The sequence below is a fragment of the Carassius gibelio genome, chromosome A4, assembly GCF_023724105.1.
Source record: "Carassius gibelio isolate Cgi1373 ecotype wild population from Czech Republic chromosome A4, carGib1.2-hapl.c, whole genome shotgun sequence".
NCBI lineage: Eukaryota > Metazoa > Chordata > Actinopteri > Cypriniformes > Cyprinidae > Carassius > Carassius gibelio.
The window spans coordinates 28,614,116-28,635,325 of record NC_068374.1 but is presented as its reverse complement, the minus strand read 5'-3'; the positions used below and the strand labels follow the sequence as shown (position 1 = coordinate 28,635,325).

The window sequence follows — 21,210 nt, the reverse complement described above, 5'->3', positions numbered from 1 at the left end:
AAAGAAAAGAGCAACACAAAACAAAACAATAACAACCTTATGTAAAATGAATCACTAGGAGTACAAAAAGACTGAGGGAACATTTGAAACAAACAATTTCAAGTCAAGAGCAATGACTTTGCTTGTTTTCAACAAGTAAACAGCGCCAGACAGTCTGTCCTTCGTTTCTTCACGTGAGCTCCAAAACTGTAATGTAAGGTCGGTTTGAAAAGCCAAACATCTCTCCATGACAATACTAAATAGTCTTAAAATCACTAGAGCTCCTTAGGAACGTTTCACAAGAAAAGAAAGGTAAGCACGCTAGTGTTTAATGCATCAGTCCTCACGCATGAAATGCTCCAAAAGCAGAGGGACTGTCAGGGTCAACAGCACATGCTATTCTGCCAGGGCCTCGCGTTTTAGTGTTAATGCACCATTTCCAAAACAGAAATAAGAGACCGGAGACTGTAGCAAGAGTAAAGACTGAGATATCAAGTGGAAGTGCATGTAAATCCACAGTAGCACGTGAGATATTTTTATTAAATCATTTATTTTTTATTAAAACAAAAACACAAAAACAAAATGAATCAAAAAAGGACAGCACAAAAAAAATACCCCCCCCCCCCAAAAAAAAGATATTTAATGCACTTGAACAGACATAGGCTTGCAGGGACAGATCTCAAACTGTGTTACCAATCTATGAAAGCATTGAGGTCATCGAGCCCTCATTGGCCTCAGCATCTGTCACCCCGTCCCCTTTCAACTCCAGTTATGGAGCAATTAAACAGAGCAGCCCTCCAGAAGAAGCGTGCCAGAGACCCAGATAAGACCTGATTTACTGCCCAGTAGTCAAAATGTAATCCAGAGAACACGGAAATGTTATGTATTTGATTGATTGCCCCCCCAACAATGTGCATGCATTTTAGAAAGTATTTCACACATTTGATTAATGATTAGATTTTTTAAATATTTTATTCTGCATTTTTATTGGAATATTTCTATAGATTTTTTTATTCAACAACATTCTTTATTTTCTAACCCTAAAACTATATTTTAAACAATTGTTTATTTTAAGATTATATTCAGATTTAAATTAGATTGCGAATCCCAGATTTTCACTGAGGTCCAGTCTGTAACCCTGCTTCAATCCATCAAAAACACACCGAGACACACAGACCATGAATGGTATTCGGAGTCCTCCACCACCTGCCAACAGAATGTAAGGCAGGAGCGAGAACCATCAGCAGAGAATCTGGCACCAGCATCGAGCAAACGTGAAAAGATGAGGTGCAAATTGCAAAAATTGAGCCAAGTATTCAACCGGGTAATTGCTGGCAGTTTCAGAAATTAGATGCTGTTGCATCAGCCACAACAGAGTGATCCAAATGCCTGTTTTGAAACCGTAAATGGACTCTACCTCACAGCTGTTTAGCGTGCAGTGATGATAAAGGCCAAAATGAAGATGAAAACAATAATGCATGAATTTCCTATCCAATATAATATAACAGGAGTCTAAACATAGACAGGGTCAAAGCTTTATAAAAAATTACAGTAAAAAAAGCAGTGTGCTGCCACCATGTGGCCAACGGATCTTTCTTTCATTTTTAAATCATGTATAATAATTTTACTACAGAAATTTCTGATTTTAACATGACTTGGAAATCAGTTTTCAAGCTCCCTTATATTTCCAAGATTTTTATGATTGTGTGGAAAGATAACTACAAATATAGTTAACATTCATTAACAAACAAAGAACTAAGAAATACTTAAATATACTCTTTTCTGATAATAACCTACTACTGATGCTGCAACTGATTCTATCTAACATTACAAACAAACCACTACATGCATGCTGGACCTGAGTGATCAACAATATTCCAGAAGAGGGCAGTGCTCACCAAAGCATGAACAGTAAAAATAGTTGTAGTTTTAGATTTAATGAAGCTTGTTTAGAGCAAATCACTGAGCTTTTATTAAGTCACATGCAAAATATATTATTGGCCAGTGTAACAGAGTTAGTAACAATCACAACCCTAAACGGATCTAACAGTAAAAGTTTAATTAACACAAGCAGACAAGCGTGTATATATTTGCATTAGTATTGAGAGTATAATTAAAACAACATTCAGTATATATAAAAACAGGTTTTCCCTTTTGTCCAGTGTCTAACAGAGCAAAATCTCATGCAAACCAAAAAATCGTATTGCACCAAATTATTTCATATTAAAAAATGGGATAATAAACAGTAATCTATGGTTTTGCACTAAAGTCATTTCTATTCAGAGTCTGTGAGTGGATAAAGATTCTGTTACTATACATGATATTTCTGTATTTTTTGTTCGATTTTTGCCATTAATTCTGTAATTCTGCATCGAACTACACTTTAAATAGTAAGACATCTCAGTATAAAAATCTTAAAAGCATTGAGCCTGCATTGCACCATATTCTTTGGCATATGGAAAAAAAAATGCAGCAGTATGTAGTAGATGTACATTGCATTCATCCTAAATCACCTCTACTCCTTCAATCCGTCAGTGGGCAGACCTTTCAGCTCTTTTCCGAATCTGAACCTCCTCACAGTATGACGCAGCTTGATCCAGAAGACTCCTGTGATCTGCATTAACAATGTGAGCGGGATTATGCTATTCAGATTTCCAATGCAGGTACATGTTTTCATATATACACAACATAAAAAGACCTTTTCTTCAGACCATCAAAAATATCCTTACAAGTTTGAGTAAATAATATACTGGTTAAGATAATAGAGATGGCACAGTATTGTTATATCAGAGTCTGCTCACGTGAAACATGCAGTAAAACTACCTTGCAGCAGGAGCTTCATTAGGCTTCAGCCTCTTGGTGGCGCTCTCCCCTGTTAAAGGGACGGAACTGATGCTTTGACCCCCTCTGTGTTCCCAAACCTCTTCATCCAACATCTGCATTAGAGAAGCCACAAATGTTTGAATGCATGTAATTAACTACGGTAATAACATAAAGAATTTTGACATTAGTTTTAATTAACCATGAAACAACAACTGACCACGTTCCGTTTTATTCCACGTGTTTGCTGCAGTTCTGGAGTGTTCTGACTGTCTGGATCCGATCTGATTGGCCTTCTACACAGCTCGTCTCTCCTGTGCACCACTGTATTCTTTGACTTCAGCTGCCTGGGATGGAAAACGAGACCATCTGTCATCAACTGAACCAGGGAAACTGTTAAGATCAGTCATTGAAACAGGAATCAAGAAGCTGGAGTATGAAACCACATCATTAGCTCCTCTTTCATGTCATACCTGATGCTAATCTGACATTTTAATACAGATGACAAACTCAGAGCACCTCTTCAAGCTGCAGCTCTTGTTACACGGAGACGTGTTGTACATCGCATAGAAAAAAAAAACCCTTCCAGCTCTCAGTACTGCCGTTTTGAGATGAAACCCAAACAGTATTAACTACTTTTTAAAAACTGATGAAGACACAAACATAACTGTATTCGAACATGAAATGTGCATTTTTAGGTATTTTTGGTATGACTGCATGCATTTTGCTGCAACAGAGGCACAGTTCACCCAAAAATGTTTTTTTTTTTATTTATTATTATCTTTAGTTAAGCACAAAAAAATAATTTTCCCCTTTAAAATGCATATAGTATGAAACACAAATTACAGTTAATACTATATGCATTTTAAGGGGGGAAATTAAGCTGCAGTATCTATTACATCTTTTGTGTTCGACTGAAATTACAGGACAAAATGATAGACGCCCACTTTTTATAATACTACTCAAAATAAAAAGAATAATTAATTTAGCATTTAAATTATAATTTAGACACACATATGAAATGTAGGATTAAGAAAGTGGCAGAAAAAACAACAACTAAAAAGTATGAGAAAGATAAATTAAAAATAATGTTTAAAAAATTCTTCATATTATATTCATTATTGTTAATAAATGATTACAAAAAAACGGATGTATTTTCACTATCCGTGGATCAACAGTACATTATTTTTTTATGGATCAATATATATTTTTTTTAATAATAATAATAATAATTATTATTATAAAAAAAAGACAAAGAAAGTGACAAGAGTGTTAAACTGGGATGGTTAACTAAATCAGAAGTAGAAGAATATAAAAGTTAAGTAACTAAAAATGTTCTGAATTTCAGTCCTCTAAAACACACTGATCATTAACTTCATTTTTTTTTTCTTTTTTTTTTGATCCGACACGAGACAATGTGTCTATAGTGCAGGATATTTGTGTGTGTTTTTTTCTGGTGCCATGAAAGGGGAGTATTTGGTTTGTATAGGAGGCGTCTATCTGACCATAGAGTCGAGTGGATCTGCCTCGATGAGAGATGCTCAGTTTTGTCATAAGGCTCCAGCCGCCTTCACCTCATGTCATCGAAACCATCGACTGCAAGCTGATTGAGTCCCTATGGCAACAACTCATACTGGTGTGTATCTGCATATGTGTGAGTGAAACTTAAACCATGTTCATCTTGTATAATAATATTCCTCTAGTGAGGAAAACCCCCCAAAACATCACAGATATTACAAGTAAAACCTCTCAGCTGTAAAATGTATCATACTCTGGCTAACTTTTTTTTTGTATGACTGAATTGGTGATGTTGAGTTTAAGGCATATGGCAAAGGAAATTGGAGGGAATGATATGTTCTTAAGTTACAGATGGCTTTAAGGGCCTCGATACATTTGTGGTCTTGAGTCAATAATCAGTGGCATCAAGATTACTGGTATGCAACAACTGAAAATAAGCTCATAGATTGTATTTCCCAAACTAAAGCAATAGCAATAACATAATCCCGTATCGATAACGGGAATCTGATAGCGTTTCATGAAAGGAAACGATTACATTTTCATTGAAGATAATCATGGAGTGGAATGAATACAAAATCTGAATGGAAATTGAAAGTCATGTGACACGGATCAGTGTCATGGCTTGTGTCAGATATGAAGGTAATTAAAAAAGGACACAAGTAATGGATCCCACAATCTAAATGGGTCAAATAATGATACATTAGGTTTCTATACCACAAAGAAAAAATAAATAAATGAGGACAAAATTGTAAAAACTGATCAAACATCTGTCCATAAATGCAGTGTTATGAACACACCTCTCCTATAATAATGTAAATTTCTGAATTTAAAACAATTGTGTTTTTTTTTTTGGGGGGGGTTTGGGGTTGTTGGCGGGTCCATTTCTCAAATGTCAGAAATTTCAAGGTAAAACAACCGTCTTGATAATATAAAGTGAATTGAATTCAAATAAAACTATATTATATATATATATATATATATATATATATATATATATATATATATATATATATATATATACATATATACACACACACACATATATACACGCATACATACATGCACACACACACACACGTTTGTTTTTGTGAAATGAGGGGACATCCCATAGGCGTAATGGTTTTTATAATGTAGAAACTGTATATTCTATTGCCCTTCACCAACCCTACCCCTAACCCCAACCCTCACAGGGAACTTTGTGCATTTTTACTTTCTCAAAAAAACTCATTCTGTATGGTTTATAAGCGTTTTGAAAAATGGGGACATGGGTTATGTCCTCATAAGTCACACTCTCCTTGTAATACCCATGTCATACCCATGTCATTATACAGGGTTGTGTCCTGACATGTCACAAAAACATGCCCACACACACAGTGTTCCCCCTCATACAGTAGCGATCACCTCTGACCTCAGCTACCACATCCTGTCCAGCTCAGTCTCTAATTGTGTTCCCCTGGGCCTGTAGGTTGGGCAGAAGGCCACATGTGAGGAGCTCCCCACTATGAAGATGGCACGAGTTGACAGTTTATCCCTCCCAATCACTCAGACAGTGCTAAACTAATTAGCCTAGCCTTAAGAGTTGGGACAGTCTAGGTGGATTGACATTTTTGGGCTGGTAACCTGAATTTTGTGTATCCCTGTGTTGACCGATATACTCACCCGATTGCCAAGCAGAGGCTACGGTACCAATCATTAATGTCCACCTGATCATCGGACATCAGAAGTAGTTTGGCCCTGGCGAAGGTCAACTAGAAGAGAGAAAATATTCAGTTGGAGGAAAAGATTGGGAGTCTGTGTGTGATAGAAACTGCTGAAGGACACTGAAAAGCAGTGAATTTGGTGAGATCATTTTTCAACTGATTAAGCATTTGTTTCTTAGGTATAAGGGTCAATGAAATATGCTCATGTCATATATTCATTTATTCAGAAATGCATTAAACCTCTTCTATGATGACCATGCTTTTAATTTTTGAGAAACTGACGTTTTTGGTGGGCACAATTGCCAAGTAATTAAAGTCACAATATTATGAAGAAGAAAAAAAACTTAAAATAATTACAAACGCTTTTAAAAGTTGGCATTATGCATAAAAAACACTGTACACTCATATATATTTTAAAATATAAAATTACTTTTTACTAAAACTTTTCAAAAATGGTCTTTCAAAGGCGGTCTCAAAATTTTAAACATTTGTGATCTTACAATTCACAGTTCTCACTTCACAGTTCTTCAGGCATATAGCCTAAAGACGTAAAGAACGAACAGCCACAATTAGGCATTCTAAAGGCTTAACTGGCCTTGAGATTAATTTTTTTTTGCACACAACATTGTATGTGAGACAACTTGATCCATCCACAAAGCATTACAGAACACTGGCGCACAGATGTGCCAGTTGATGTCCTCGAAGTGCAGATCATTGCCAAATTAGCAGCTGAGAGCAAGTTTTGTGAGCTCTGCACATCTCAGATGGCTCATCCTTGAGTCAACAGCAATTACCATCACTCATCCGCACTGAGCAGACTTTACTGCTAGATTACACATGTCAAACAAGACAACGGGAACCATCCAACCCCAAACAAAGGCAGAGGCATTATCCTCAGAATAATTACAACAGGGACCCATTAGCGGATTATAATTGGGGCCTTGAAAATATTAAATGACCTTTCACATTTACCTGAGGCCGCCCGAGTGGAGGAAATGGCAGCAGTTACCGACAGCATATCAATAATCAGGCTTAATCTTTATTACGGCTGGGGACAGAATCGCAATGATGAGCAGAGCCAGGTCTTTAATGGACACCTGGTAAAAAGTAATGACGGTCCGGGGTGGGGTGGTGGGGGGTTGGCTTGTTTCTCATTAGGTATTAAATAGATTAAGATTTCAAATGAACCATTATCAAAAGTATTATCTAATTACCGAGTTCAGTGAGCGAGGCAAAGCGGAGCGCGATATTAGGGGTCCGCCGCATGGGGAGACGGGTGGCCTGATCTATGCACAAATATATTCCACTTCTATTGCGATGCGGTAATTAGGGATTTGTCAGGAAATTTGACCCTCTTAGGTAGAAATTACTTTGTATAATGCATACGGTGGAGCACGGAGGCTCTTCAACGCACATAATTTCACTTGATTATTTATACATCAAAGGGAATGGATGCAGAATAATATTCAAGGAGGCGGAGGAAGAAAGACGGGGAGCCGCGAGAGGAAGCTGGAGAGACGAAAAGAGAAGATGGGAAATGCGAGAGATAGAGAAAAGGAGGGAAGAAATTATCCGTATACAAACATTCTCTCATCTAGACAAATGGATAGAAGAGAGGGAGCCAGAATTTTCATAACGCATTTTCCTCTACTACTACTACTTTCAAACTTTGCATATAGATTGCCATGGCATTTCCAGCTGTCAAATTTAATTTTGTTCTAATTCTTCACGGCCTGGCTGGGGTGGGGCCAGAGAGCGCTGACAGCCTCTTTCCCCTTCGGTCCTGGTGGGAGGCGGGTGGATCAATAATGTGTCCTTATGAGAAATTACACCTAATGCTATTGAGTATGCATTTGAGGCCTCTGTGGGATAACAGGCTAATGAAATGCCATTTCTAGCCATTAGATAATATGTTGCCTCAGCCGCGGCCCAAGCGGAGGAGAGGAGAGGAGTGTGGAGCGCCGACAGGCTTTCGGGAAGATGCTTTTTCACAGTTCTTTAGAGCTGATGGCCTTTTTAGGTCTATTCCACATGCCAAAAAAGCATACCTGCAACATGATAGTGTGGTAGTTCTGGGACCTTAAATGTCATGAAATATTGTAAAACATCAAAGGGCCAAATTGCCATTCAATCTTTGAGCATTAAACACATTTCTCAGATTCATGGTATTTTATAACCAAAATAAGAGAATACATTTCTGTATACTGATCAGACTAGGCACTTCCAAAACCCAAATTGCATCACATAAACGCCTTTGTGGCTGAATGTTTTATGAGAGTGCAGAGATAATTTAGACAATTTGTCACACAGCAGCAGCAGCACAGAGACCTGGAAAGAGATCAAGCCATGTGGAGACATTAAAACTTGAAGCCTTATGAGGACCTCGAGTAATTAGTGCAAGAATGAGAATGATAGCTTGATCATTTTTGCTAACTTGAAGATCAAGGCATTATGAGAACACCAAGTGTGGGGAGGGACATACTGTACGGTTCTTATATATTTGATGGATTTCAACAGTGCCTATGAGGAATTTTAATGGATAAACGTGTTATACTACACAGAATTGGGCTTGAGAGAATACACTGATCCACCAATAAAAATGGAATGCATTGATTAGATAAATCTAAAAATCAATTATAATTATTCCAATAATATCTAATGTATTGTGCATTCAATCATTTTCAGTTCACCCAAATCCCCATCTGGCGGGGATGCATGTAATGAAGCAGGAGATGCATTTTTTAAACCTCCTGCTTCATTAGGAGAACCTTCCGTTATTAGGATAAATTTTCCAAAATGCAGAGATAATCATAAGTATGCCAGTAGTAAGTTGATTTCCAAGAAAAGTGTGAACACTGTCATAAGTTTACCTTCACATAGATTACTTTTAGTACAGTTAGTGGTTCAGGAGTACCACACTTCATACCAAAATATCTGAACTGAATTATTAACCAGATTCAGATTTTAATAAAATAAATCCATCTGACTTATAAACATGGCAAACTGCATCCGATTGTTTAAACTTACACTAATAAGGCCTCCCTGGCTTTTGGTGTGGCCGAAGACTTTGTCCACTGTGCACTCTTTTAATGGGTAGATTCGCTGGCAGGCAAACTTATCCCCATTGGTAGGATGTATGGGACTGCAGGGTTTGGCCTGGAGCAGGATGTCAGAGAACAGGTAAAACATCTTAGGTTTTGCCTCCGTGCCTTTAGGGGGCACTGTCTTCAGCCAGCCTTCCCGAATGTACCACCTCCCTACGACAAGAAGAGATAACAGGGAAATAGTTGAAGGACTTACCTATTGTCTACCTTAAAAGTCAATTTCAAGCAGAGAATAAAAAGCAGAAGGTTTACATGACACGGAAAAGAGACAACCAATCTCCCTTCTCAGTGATTGGCAGTTGCATGATGGAAACTAAATTAGATGCTGACATTTGGATAGATAAGATGAAATTTCATTCCTGCAACTGATTCCTTAATTGCCCCAGTGAACCTTGTGATTGCAGCTCTGGCGATAGCAAGAGTGCGGAGCTCAAGTTGGGGTCAAACGGCTTTTTAAAAATGCCACAGGTTTAATATGAGGCAACAATGAAGACATTCTGTGATACTGCCAGGTGACATGTGCAGATTGGATTTAATGGTTTCTTTGGCTTCTTTTAAATTGGTAACATGGATTTACATGGTCAAGTTCCATCTGGATCATGCAGGAAAGTCATTCCTGATGATTTCAGTTGCACATCCACAATACTAATAAGTGTACAAACTCAATAACAAGTACCCAGTGCCAAAAAAAACATCAGGTAAAATGGGAAAGAAACCCAGCTTCTGTTTAATGTGAAACTGTATGCCTCTTCCTTAGATATCCATCCCTGGTTTGGACTGACATATCCAAGGAAGGCGTCATCAGCTCAGTTCAAAGAGCAGGAACTTGAGATCTCCCTCTGCATGTTGAATGCTTTCAACTTTCCCTATCAAAGAACACCTCCGCCCAGCTACAAAGGACCTAGTGGTTTGCAGGGTGCTAAACGTTGCACTACAAACTGGCCGGGGTCCTCCTGATGTGACATGCCAAAGACCCAGAGACACATTAAAGCACTTCTTGATTTGAAAGTAATGGACGGCAAGTCAGATCATTGTTAATTTTGAGAAGGCTTTGTTGGACAGGTTACCCTTTCATGCCAGTTAAAAGGGGATTCAGGTGTTCATCTACAGTATTCAAAGCCCAGGAGCCCTCTTTAAAGTTGTGGTCTGATTCAGGTTACTCAACTGTACGAACAATTGTGACTTTAAGGCCGAAACACTATGTGGGTACATGAATGGAGGCAATCGTACCAATGTGAGCTCGACAATCACACAATGCTGGATTCATTGAACCAAAGTAGGAGTAAATGATGGTCTTCTATGGTCATGGTGCATTCATGACATGTTGGAATTACTGTAATTACGGGATGTAAAGTCTGCACATTCTCAGTCTACAAGTTGTAATTTCAAGCTCTATGTGGATGTGTGAGTCCTTTATCCAAGTCAGAATCCTGTAATTATGGTAATTGGTCACTCTTCTATTTTGGACCAACAACTTATGGCAGATAAGACAATACAAGATACCTGAACAAGAACACTTCTGGATTAATGGCAGTGAAAATTGTCATAAGATTTGCACTTAACTGACTAAGGGTGGGTGTTGGGGGGGGGGGGGGGGGGGGGGGGTTGTAGTGCCAACCAAAGGACATGGAATGGTCTCATCTTTCGCTCTTTGCCTTTCTATTACGCTCTGCAGGTCGAAGAGTTCCAGCTTGGCCCTTGGAAAGCTGTGGTGGCGGCAATGTACTGCCGTGGACTCCAAGGAAACAGACAGTCTGTCTGCCGTATCAATGTCCCATTGATTCAAGCTTTGCGTCTGAGAATTACACTGCCCTTATCTCCAAGCCGGCCACTTAATATTGTTCGGGGGCTCAGAAGCCTCTCATCTGTCAAGCATCATTTTCGTTAGGGCACATTTGAGGAAACGGAGGGGTTGGGTGAGATAAGCTGGGATGGCCTGGTTTGGTTCGGCCTTCTGAAGTCAGAAAAAGTGCAAGTGGAAGAAAAGAATCCTTATTGGACAAGAGAAAGGACCTCTGTAGAATTCTAGAGTCCTGGAAAAACTGGATGAGAGGGTTTTTTTTTTTTACACTCTTCCTACATCCGGCAATGTGTGAAATGACCCCAGTGCTCGTTGAGTATTCACCGCCAGCCTTCCAACCACCTTTGTGCAAATACACACTCTCTCTCTCGCTCCCTTTTTTCCCAGCTTCCTTTTTATCTCCCGGCCCACAAGATGAGGAGAGGCACTAATTGGTCCTGAGGGAGATTGGCAGGCCAAGTCATTCAAGACAAGGCCCTCTCTGTCTTTTTCTGGGCATTGTCCCTTGGGATAAATAAGAAGGAAGAAAGGACCTCCACTCCACAAGTACCAAAAGAGAACAAAGATGGAAAGAACTGACTTAAGACACACTTTCCTTCCATTACCAATTAGCGGTGAGAACTTGTCAATAAATTCAGTTGATTCTCTCAATGGAGACTACGATTGTGCCTGGCAAAAACAAACCCACCTCTATTGATTATGGGCAAACAGCTGGGTCTATTTTAAACAAGACTACTTTTCAAGAGTCTTCCACCTAACCTCCTTTATCCGCTTAACTCTCAGGCTCTCCACGGAGCTCTGGGAGATAAAAAGAATGGAAGATCACAGTCTCTAACCTGGAGTCAGGATTCTGGTCTTTCGGCCCTTCAGCTGTTTCTGTACTCTGCGCAGCTGAAGGTGGTTCTCATGGCTGCGAGCGTTGTCCTGGATCCGCTGGACCACCTCTGAGATGGCTTTCACTGCCTCTGCACCGAGAGGACACATGGCATAAACAGCAGGAGGGACTGAATGGACACATAACTAAACTGTGCAGGCACAACAAACTAAAATTTCACCATATGCCAAGCACACAATGAAAGACTGAATCATGTCACACTGTGTACATTTAAAGACAGTTTTTTAAGTTTTTATGTCATGTAGGTAAACACTTCACATGACTAAATCGCAGATAAGGCGCATCAATGAATCCAGATTTCAAAACCTTTTTTGACACCAAAAAGTGACAAGCTTCAGTCTTGTGTGTTTGTTCACAGATACATTACTGACTCTACATTCAGTAATGAACATCTTCAAATGCATAATTGTTTGTGTTTACTAATGGCATTGATGTAATGCAAATCTATGATCTATTGTAAATAACAACAATATATGCACTTCTTTGTAGTGTTAAATTATTACCATAACTGTATAATTTGATGGTTTCACAAAAAAGAACACATAGTTCATTATGAACACGAGTGTCCCCTATTCATGCAATTTTGAATTTATTACAAGTCTCAAACGAGTAATACAACAACATGACACACTAATAAGTGCACACCCATAGGCAGTCATGCATTATGCAGACTGCATTATTGCATATGATAATAACGGTTTGTTTTTGGCCTCCACACAATGTTTGATTTCACCATCAACCCCCTGGAGAGAGATGAGGGTGCATTAACCACTGATTAGGTGAAGACCTTGCCATAGGATGTTGTGCTAGCCATCAAACGCACAAGGCCTACACATCTGAAACTTTTGTGTTTGCATCTGTCTGATAAACATGGTTTCTGTACAAAACTGATTTCTGCGGTTCATTGGTTTATTGGAAGCAAGCTGTTGCAATAAAAAGCATCAAAAAGCATAAAAGCGTCAAAACGTTATCTAAAAGTAAATTGAACTTGTTTTCAAAGTTTCAGATCGTATTTGTTTAGTTTTCAACCAAAATTTTTGGAGAAAACATTTCCCAATTACCGTGCCGGGAATTCATTAACTAATGTAGACATCAACTCATTAAGAAAAGAAAAACAAACAAGAAGATGGATCCTAAGTTTAAACCCAGCTTTGGTCTCATTGACTAACAATTCAGACAATGAACGCAGCGCTCGGGGCGTTTGCTTCATAGTAAAATAATCTTTAGAACAATTACATGCAAAAGCAAACAAAGTGACTATTTAGAGATGACTGGGCCTCTCTCTGTACGTCTCTCACTCCTTCCCTTTTAAGAAAACCCTCTCTATAATTGTGTTTCAACAGAGCTATGGCTGATGCATTATTAATCCCATCTCATTCCACATTCTACGAACACTTTCTCTCGGTCTTCTTATTTTAGACATTCAGTATGTTTAAACAGAACTCGGTCCGAGGAGTTCTCGAGTGTTAACTTTTTTAAATTAACCTTTGACAGTCTTTTGCGGACGAGTTCAGAAGATACTTGGCTGTAGGCAAATACAGAAGTTGGAAATTCCAAAACGCATGCAATTGACGAATGCAGCAACTCTGATAATAAAAACAGTGGCGCTTCGCTACATACGAAGAATTAAAAAAATAATAATAAATCAACACATAAAAAGAAAACTGGAAAACAACAACAAAGGCTGTTCAATAAGATCAATATAATTTGTATGGGGTTGTTTTTAAATAATTCCCTTTACAATATGCCCAGGCTAGTTGAGGAGACCTTTTCTATTTCTCTCTCTTCAAAAAAAAAAAAAAAAAAAAAGCTAGTGAACTTAAAAAGCAGCTCTAATGAGAAGAGGAAGAGGCAACGGAGGGCCAAATCTGGATATGTACCTTCATCTTAGAATCAGGGGCTGTTTTAATTTGTAAGCAAAAGCAGCAAGCAACCAATGAGATTTTAATTGATACACATAAATAATTCCTTGTGTACACTGGCTCTTAAGTGGGATTTGCTGTTTATTTGACGATAGAAATGAGTCATTATCGGGGCTTCTGTTGATGCCGGAGATTTTATTTATTTATATTTCACATGGTTGATATCCTCAGATCTGGTCCCTATTAATTATGTCAAAATCCACATTGGGAATTTAGACTCACGTTAAGCTATGCCATACTTTCATCCTCGGCAAGCAAAGTCACCCGATAACCCAATAACAATGCGTGAGGGCTACAACAGGGGCCCAGAGTTGTTCTTTGTTACCCTAACAAAGACAAGGGAGGCTGTCTTTTTTAGGCTGCCAGCTTTAAAACTTTTTTCCTTTTAAGACACAGGTTTGTTTTGGCACCGTATGAAACAATTTCAGCTTTTGCACCTTCTTTAACAGGCCATGGTATCCTCCGCAATGCTTATCTCTGCAAAGCACCTCATCATCACAAACACGTTGAGTGATCTCTTTTTAGATTGCTCTGTAAGTGACAAACTAGAGTGGAAAGCAAATTTGACAAGCATAACAAGTGTGACTGGGTGAATGTGATTCTGCAGCTTGATATAGATCCTGACAATAAAGATAAAATAAAATAAAAATCTAGACAGGCTAAACCCATCAACATTTTTGTCACAGAGCGCAAAAAGGATAAGAGAGTGTTTGTCGAACTGCGAGACGGCGGTGCCTCTTACTTGAAAGCTGCTGAAACTCTGGGTTGTCTGGACCGGTGTTCTCTGTCAAGTCCCTCAAGAAATGCTTGTACCTAAAAAAGCAACAAACAAACAAAACACGGCACAGGCTTAATGCAACGTTTCTATAAATACACCCTTAAAGCGCAAGAGAAGGTAAGGTACGGAGGTCGGACAAGTGCTGTCATCGTAAGACGACGTTACTCGCGTTAAGACACGTTTAAGAAAAAAAGCTTTTCTTTTTGAAAAGGAATAAAGAGCCATTCAGCCTACAAAATTACACTAATGTGCCGGATTTCTGCTTCCTCCAACAATGCAGCGGAACTGATTTTGTGCTATTTTATAAGGATGAGGAAAGGATTTGAAGAAGGAAAAATGAGAATGTATTTCTTTCTGTCAAAGTCGCACAAACAAGTGCACGGGGTCAAACTTTACATTCTCCTCTGTTCAGAATTTTTTTTTATATTGATTATTGTGCTATTCTTCTGATGACACAAAAAAAAAGTTATAAATGGCTGGGCAAATCAAGGGCCCAATTAAAGAAATGACCCCTATTGCAAGGTGAGGGCCAAATTGAGAGAGGAGAAAATTTGGTGGTAATTCATTTCATGTTTCAGGGGTGGAGATAAAGACTGGAGATTACGGTTCACTTAAGCAGAACTCCAGCGACTAGAGACATCAAAGGCCTCTTTCAAATGAGAAGGCTCTCAGAAAAAAGTTTGACTCTGTGGTATCGTCACAATTGGGAATATGATTCTCTACACTTTTCTCTACTTCGATTGCAGTGGAACTTGAAAAGTTTTGGAGGGAGTGCATTAGCATTACACAGGTGTATGCAGGCAATTGCTGTAGCAATCGAAGACACATTCCAGCAAAAACCAAGAAACTAAATATCATACGCATTCATTAAGCATAATAAGAGCGATTTATTTAATGCTAGTAGCTTGATCAGTTGTATTCAAAATAAAAATACAGCCAAAAAAAGGAAATAGATATTAAAATATTTGGATCCAGTATTACTTCAACCAAAAACTATTCACAATAAGATGGATTTTGACTTCAAAAATACATTTCAGTGCTCGCAAAATATTCTCGGCATTTCTGGCACCAAATTTCACGTCACGTCCACCATTTTAGATGTTGTCAGAAAAACTGGGGCATCTTTAGTCTGTCTTAAACGTCCTCTCAACTCCACCGTGGCATCTTTCTTTGGTGCCGATCCCCGCAGGCTGAAAAGTTAAGCTCGAATATTCCCGTTCCCTGAGAACTGTGCTAAGTGGCAGAGCTGGGGCCTTTTTAATTGGAGGAGTGTGAAGTGAAGATCGTTACAGCCGTAGTCTCTTTTTCCCTGCGGCCATGTCGAAATTATGTAAACAGTGGTGGCAGCCGTCAAGACGCCAATGTCACCCATCACCCATGACAACCATAGAGGGGGGTAGAGGAGGACAACTTCTGACACGAGATTTTAAGAGGGTTGCGACTACAAGGCCAAAGAGAGAGAGAGGAGAAATGTCTGATACAGGGCTTTCTGACTTCCCCTTTTCGGCCCTCCCTCCCTCCCTCTCAGGACTTCAGAGGTGATTTGATAAACATTTTCAGGCAAAACAGTCAGTTTGAGTACAGGATGTGTATTTATTCACAGCAGGGATTGTGGGATATCCTGCAAAGCTTCTCATGTTAAAAGCTGAAGTCGAAAAATGTATTCAATTAAAATTCATGATAATTTTGCCACATGCAAGTGTTAAATGGCCTCATCTGATTACATTTTAGATCCCTGTTTTTATGAAATATATGTAAGATTTAAAGATCTAGTATTTAACAAAACCCAATGCAAGGAACTTGTTAGATGCAAAGAAATTTTATGTCGAGTTTGTATGTAGCTTGTTAAAATCGAAATAAAATAATAATAAAAAAAAATCATTATTATCATATATTTATATTTATATATATATATATATATATATATATATATATATATATATATATATATATATATATATCTCTGATTAACTGAAAGACTGGAGTTTTGAAAAATCTAGGCATCATCTAGAAAATAAACAAATAAAAGAAAAACTAAATCTATTAAATTAAATTACAAAATTAAACGATTACCTGCAAAATCTTCAGTAAAACAAACAAACAACAAACTTTTCTGCTTGTTCTGTTTTTAGATATATTAAATAAAAAAACTGCCTAAATGTAAACTAAGTAAACAGGCTTACTGAACACGAGAAAAACTAGAGCAGTAGTGTATTCCTCGTTAGAAATGAAAGAAAAGAGGAAACCAAACAAGCCCCAATTAAGCCTCCTTCTATTAAAAGGCACTTAAAAAGAGAAATAATCTTACTTCTTTTTCTTCTTGTCTCATCTTGTAGTAACAAATACATTACCGGCATTATCAACCACGGATGCCCTTATTAGTGACAGGGAAAGAAATCTAATTAAAGCTGCAGAGTAACAAAAAGGGGAATGGCCTAATGAGCATTATTAAAGCACATTCCAAATAATGTAAACGGAACTTGCTCATTTAGCTGCCCTGTCCCACTCATTAGCGAGCAAAGCAAAGAAAAGATAACAAGACAATCACGTAATCTGAAGCGTATTTATGACAGTTCAGATATTCTAATGAAGAGGAACACTAGCCTAGTTACCGGCACTTGCCGTGCTAATTCCTTTATAATATGCAGATGAAACAAGCTTCACGTTTTCCTTCTCTTCCTCCAGAACGCCACTCCCCACACCACCGCAGCAGATACGACGGGTCACCTGGTATTTACACACGTCAGCGCACGAGAGGATGAGGAGGAAATATTTGTCTAATTATTTGTCTTTAACCATGTGCATTAAAGATTCAAATTCCTAATTAAGAGACAACGGTCACTGTCAGGCTCCTGCATGGGTTATTGAACACTGCATTGGCTGGTGCACAATTACTGCTCTTTAATAGCTGCAGATGTATGAGCATTGAGCACATCGACTTTGAAGGCTCCAAGACGTCAACTTCTGCAATTAAATTATAACAAAACGCATATTGTGTTCAGAGTACATTGGGATTGTATGAAGAATGTGGCTTTTTTTGAGTTGGGATGGGAGTCACAATATGTTGGATTTGATTGCATGAAGTTCATGCATAAATGAATGTCTTTTTTTTTTTTTATTTATTTTTTTTTTTATAAAATCAATCCAATCTTGAACATCACATGCTGTAAAATTATTTTTGTTGTAAATAAAACAAAGATGATTGGTTTGTTTACCAAGAAAATATGATTTAAGTTTTTCTACTTCGAATTTGTGTATTTAATTCAATTTGTTAACTGCCATTTATATACAAATATATAAATAATCTGATGTTATTACATATATAAAAAGATTCTGATGTTATTATCTGAAAAACATCAGGAAAAATAAAACAAATTAAAAAAAATCTGCAGCCTACAGAAAGAATTTACCATTTCAGTTTTTCTACTACAATTTTTTTTTTCCAGTGTACATGAAATAACAGAAAATATCTTCTTACAGGTTGGGAACAACATGAGGATTAATTTTCATTTCTGCAAGAACTCTCTCTTTTAAAGAACCTATCAATTATAAAACTGAGTTACAGTATCCCACAAACAAGTCATCTTGATTGGATAGTAAGAATTTTCAGTGTATTAAACCTGCTAATTGGGGCGGGGGAGTAAAAAGTTCCCTCTGAAATGATATGTGCTGAGAAAACTTGCTATGCACACAAACAATGATCTTAATAAACAAAATAACAAGCTTATATGAATATAATGCCACAGCAGCAGTTTTACAAGTTTTTCACCGCACTTTGACTGTTCCCGAGTGCCTGAACCTAATTAACAAAAGCCAAGACATAAAGTAGATTGTCTGATAGCTTCCAAGAATTTCAATAAGTCTTCTCTGCTTGAGAGCCAAGCATTGTAGTAGGCTGAGGTCAACATATCAAGGATGACAGGATGAGGGTAATGTTATATTTAAGGGATCAATACTTGTTCTGAGAGTAAATATATTAAATAAAAAGTGCTTTTACAAGACTGAAGAAACCTGTAGTGCTCATTCGAGTGATCTTTGGCATTACCCATTTGAACAGATCAAAAGAAGAGAGGAGGTGAGTTCACCCGAGGTCTTGTTTTAAGACTAAACCATAGATATATGAAGGATGCGACCTCTCAACTTCCATGTAAAAGCGAGCGACGTCTCAATAGCACAGGAGGACAGTGCTACAAAGCTGCTTTTAAATGAGTTCAATCAACACCTTCGCAAACAAACACAAATGGTGTGAAAACCTCCTGAACTCCTCATTATGTTGTGTTTGAAGCACTGATTGAATTGAACCCATCTGCTGTGTAAGCACAGGCCCATATAACAGCCCTGACACTATCGGATACATAATGGCTCAGCTCCATTAACACGAGTCCTCCTCCGCTTTTTGAGGCTCTCTGCATGTAAAAGAGACACGTCCATGACCTTCTGACCCGCTCCGAGAGACGAGTTCCACCACAAAGTGAAAGATTAACCTCTTATATGGCACTTCTCTACGTCGATTTTGAGGACGTTCAAATCCATTATAGAAATGTAGAAGTGTGTTAAACAAAACATGCCGTTTTATTACTATAAGGTTTAAACTGCCTAGAACTGATGCTAGACACAATCTATGCCATGGTCAGAGACAGGGACATTTCACAGAAACATATAAAAAAATGCAAACGGCTTTTAGTTTTGGAATGTAATCAGTTAAAGTGTAATTTACAATACTACTTCACAGTGCGATGCATACACTAATATATTACGTGCAAAATTAGTCTCTGCATTTATAATAATTCTGGATTAAGGAAGCAATTTTAGAATTAAAAGGAACTTAAATTCAAAGAACTTTGAAGAGAGTCTTTTTTACTAGAAAATGAAAGTTTGTCAAATTAAGTTTTGATAGACGGAACGATGGACAGACAGACAGAATAAGAGAAGCAGATCAAATGAAAGATAGAACTATAGACTGAAAGAATGATAGATGGACAGACAGAATGATGGAAAGAATGTTGGAAGACTAATACAATGACATAAATAGACAGGCAGAATAATTTAAAGAACGACAGACAGAACAAAAGGCAGACACAATGAAAGACAGAATGATGGAATGCTAGAAAGAACGATGGATAAAACTATAGATAGAATAATAAAATGATGGATAGACCGATAGAATGATGGTTAGACTGATAGAATTATCAAAAGATAGACAGAAAAAAGAATAGAGTGTTGGATAGACAGAATGATAGACAGAAAATAATGGATAGACCGAATGAAAGACAAAGATGGATAGACAGACAGAACAGCACATAGAAAGAAAGACACACAGAGAATGAGAGACAGAATGACAGAACACTAGACAGAATGATGGATAGAACTAACTATAAATAGAAAGAATGAGATCATAGAATGTTGGATAGAACAAGACAGAAAGACAGACAAAACGATGGACAAATAGAACGATACAGAGAATAAAAGACAGAAATGAGATTTAGGCCCGTTTACATAACTGTGTTTTCATTTAAAAAACGCATAACTTTTGCTACGGTTACGCCTATCATTTACACTACTCCGGTGTTCTCGATCCTCAAAAACTGAGACTTTTGAAAACGCAGCAGACCCCGTTTTAGTCTGAAAACTCCAGGGTTGCGTTTCAGTGTAAACCGACCAAAACGGAGACTTTTGAAAATGATGCCGTGGCTACCCAAATTTGCTCTGCGTATCCTTGACGACCGTTTAAACAATAAAATAATGCGCATTGTTGTACTGATAGATGTATAGGTACAGTAGGTACCCCATTTAATCGCTCCAGCACGTAAAAGCGTCCGCAATCTAAATAATAGGGAATCTAGCTATTTATATCTATGGCTGTACTTGCATGCATAGTCACGTGACATACGTTTTAGGTTGTGTAGTGTAAGCACAGATCGTTTCTGAAAAGCAGTGAAAACACCAGTGTAGACGAGGATCGTTTTCATTCTAAAACGCCGTTTTATAACGAACACACACTAGTGTTAATTGGGCCTACAAATAAAATGACAGAATGCTAGATAGAACTGAAAGAACTTCTGTAGATATAGTGACAGAATGATGAACAGACAGATAAAATGATGGCTAGACAGATATAATACTGGACAGACTGATAAAATGATCATGAGACCGAAAGACCAATCAACATCTCTTTTCATACTGTAACTTCCAATTTACTTTTACCACTTAAAATAACTGGTTTTAGTTTTTGATGTTTTATTTTACATTTAATGTGACAATTTTACAGAATTTTAATAATGCCCATAACAGAAATAAATATTTGCTTGTTGACTTAATTTCTCTGTCTGACACTTGACAAATTGTCCAACTGTAGTCAGGCAAACCTCAGGGAGGAGAAGAAGGGTTGAGAGGAGAGCGACTCAACATGAATCTCTTCTCTGCAGCTGCAGTAAATGGCATTTAATAATAGGAATGATTTTATCCTCCCTTCCGACAGTCCCATGTCTTAAGTAGCCACCATGATCCACACACAGCCAGCCTCGCCATCCATCATCCTTCATCCCAATAAGTGACAACAATTTCCTCCCGAGTCCCTGTTAGAGGCGGTACTCCTGATTATCTGCACTCTCCGAGAATGGAGCTCTTCTGCCGTGCCACTTAAGATCATCATATAATTATGCACCCCCCCCATGTGTCCTCGCTTTCCGAGAA

General features: G+C 38.0%; 1 protein-coding gene across 2 annotated transcripts in view; it reads right to left on the bottom strand.

Annotated features, from left to right (window-relative positions):
- Positions 1-1,924: 1,924 nt before the first annotated feature.
- LOC127976079 (rho guanine nucleotide exchange factor 39) overlaps positions 1,925-21,210 on the bottom strand; it is a 36,929-nt gene continuing 17,643 nt past the window's right edge. For both annotated transcript variants that reach the window (XM_052580198.1, XM_052580207.1), the window contains exons 6-12: positions 14,482-14,552; positions 11,759-11,887; positions 9,045-9,274; positions 5,977-6,065; positions 3,020-3,146; positions 2,803-2,915; positions 1,925-2,593 (exon numbers count right to left, since the gene is read on the bottom strand). In XM_052580198.1, coding sequence (XP_052436158.1) covers positions 2,554-2,593; positions 2,803-2,915; positions 3,020-3,146; positions 5,977-6,065; positions 9,045-9,274; positions 11,759-11,887; positions 14,482-14,552 — 799 coding nt within the window. In that variant the 3' untranslated portion in view covers positions 1,925-2,553. The remainder of the gene's footprint in view (positions 2,594-2,802; positions 2,916-3,019; positions 3,147-5,976; positions 6,066-9,044; positions 9,275-11,758; positions 11,888-14,481; positions 14,553-21,210) is intronic.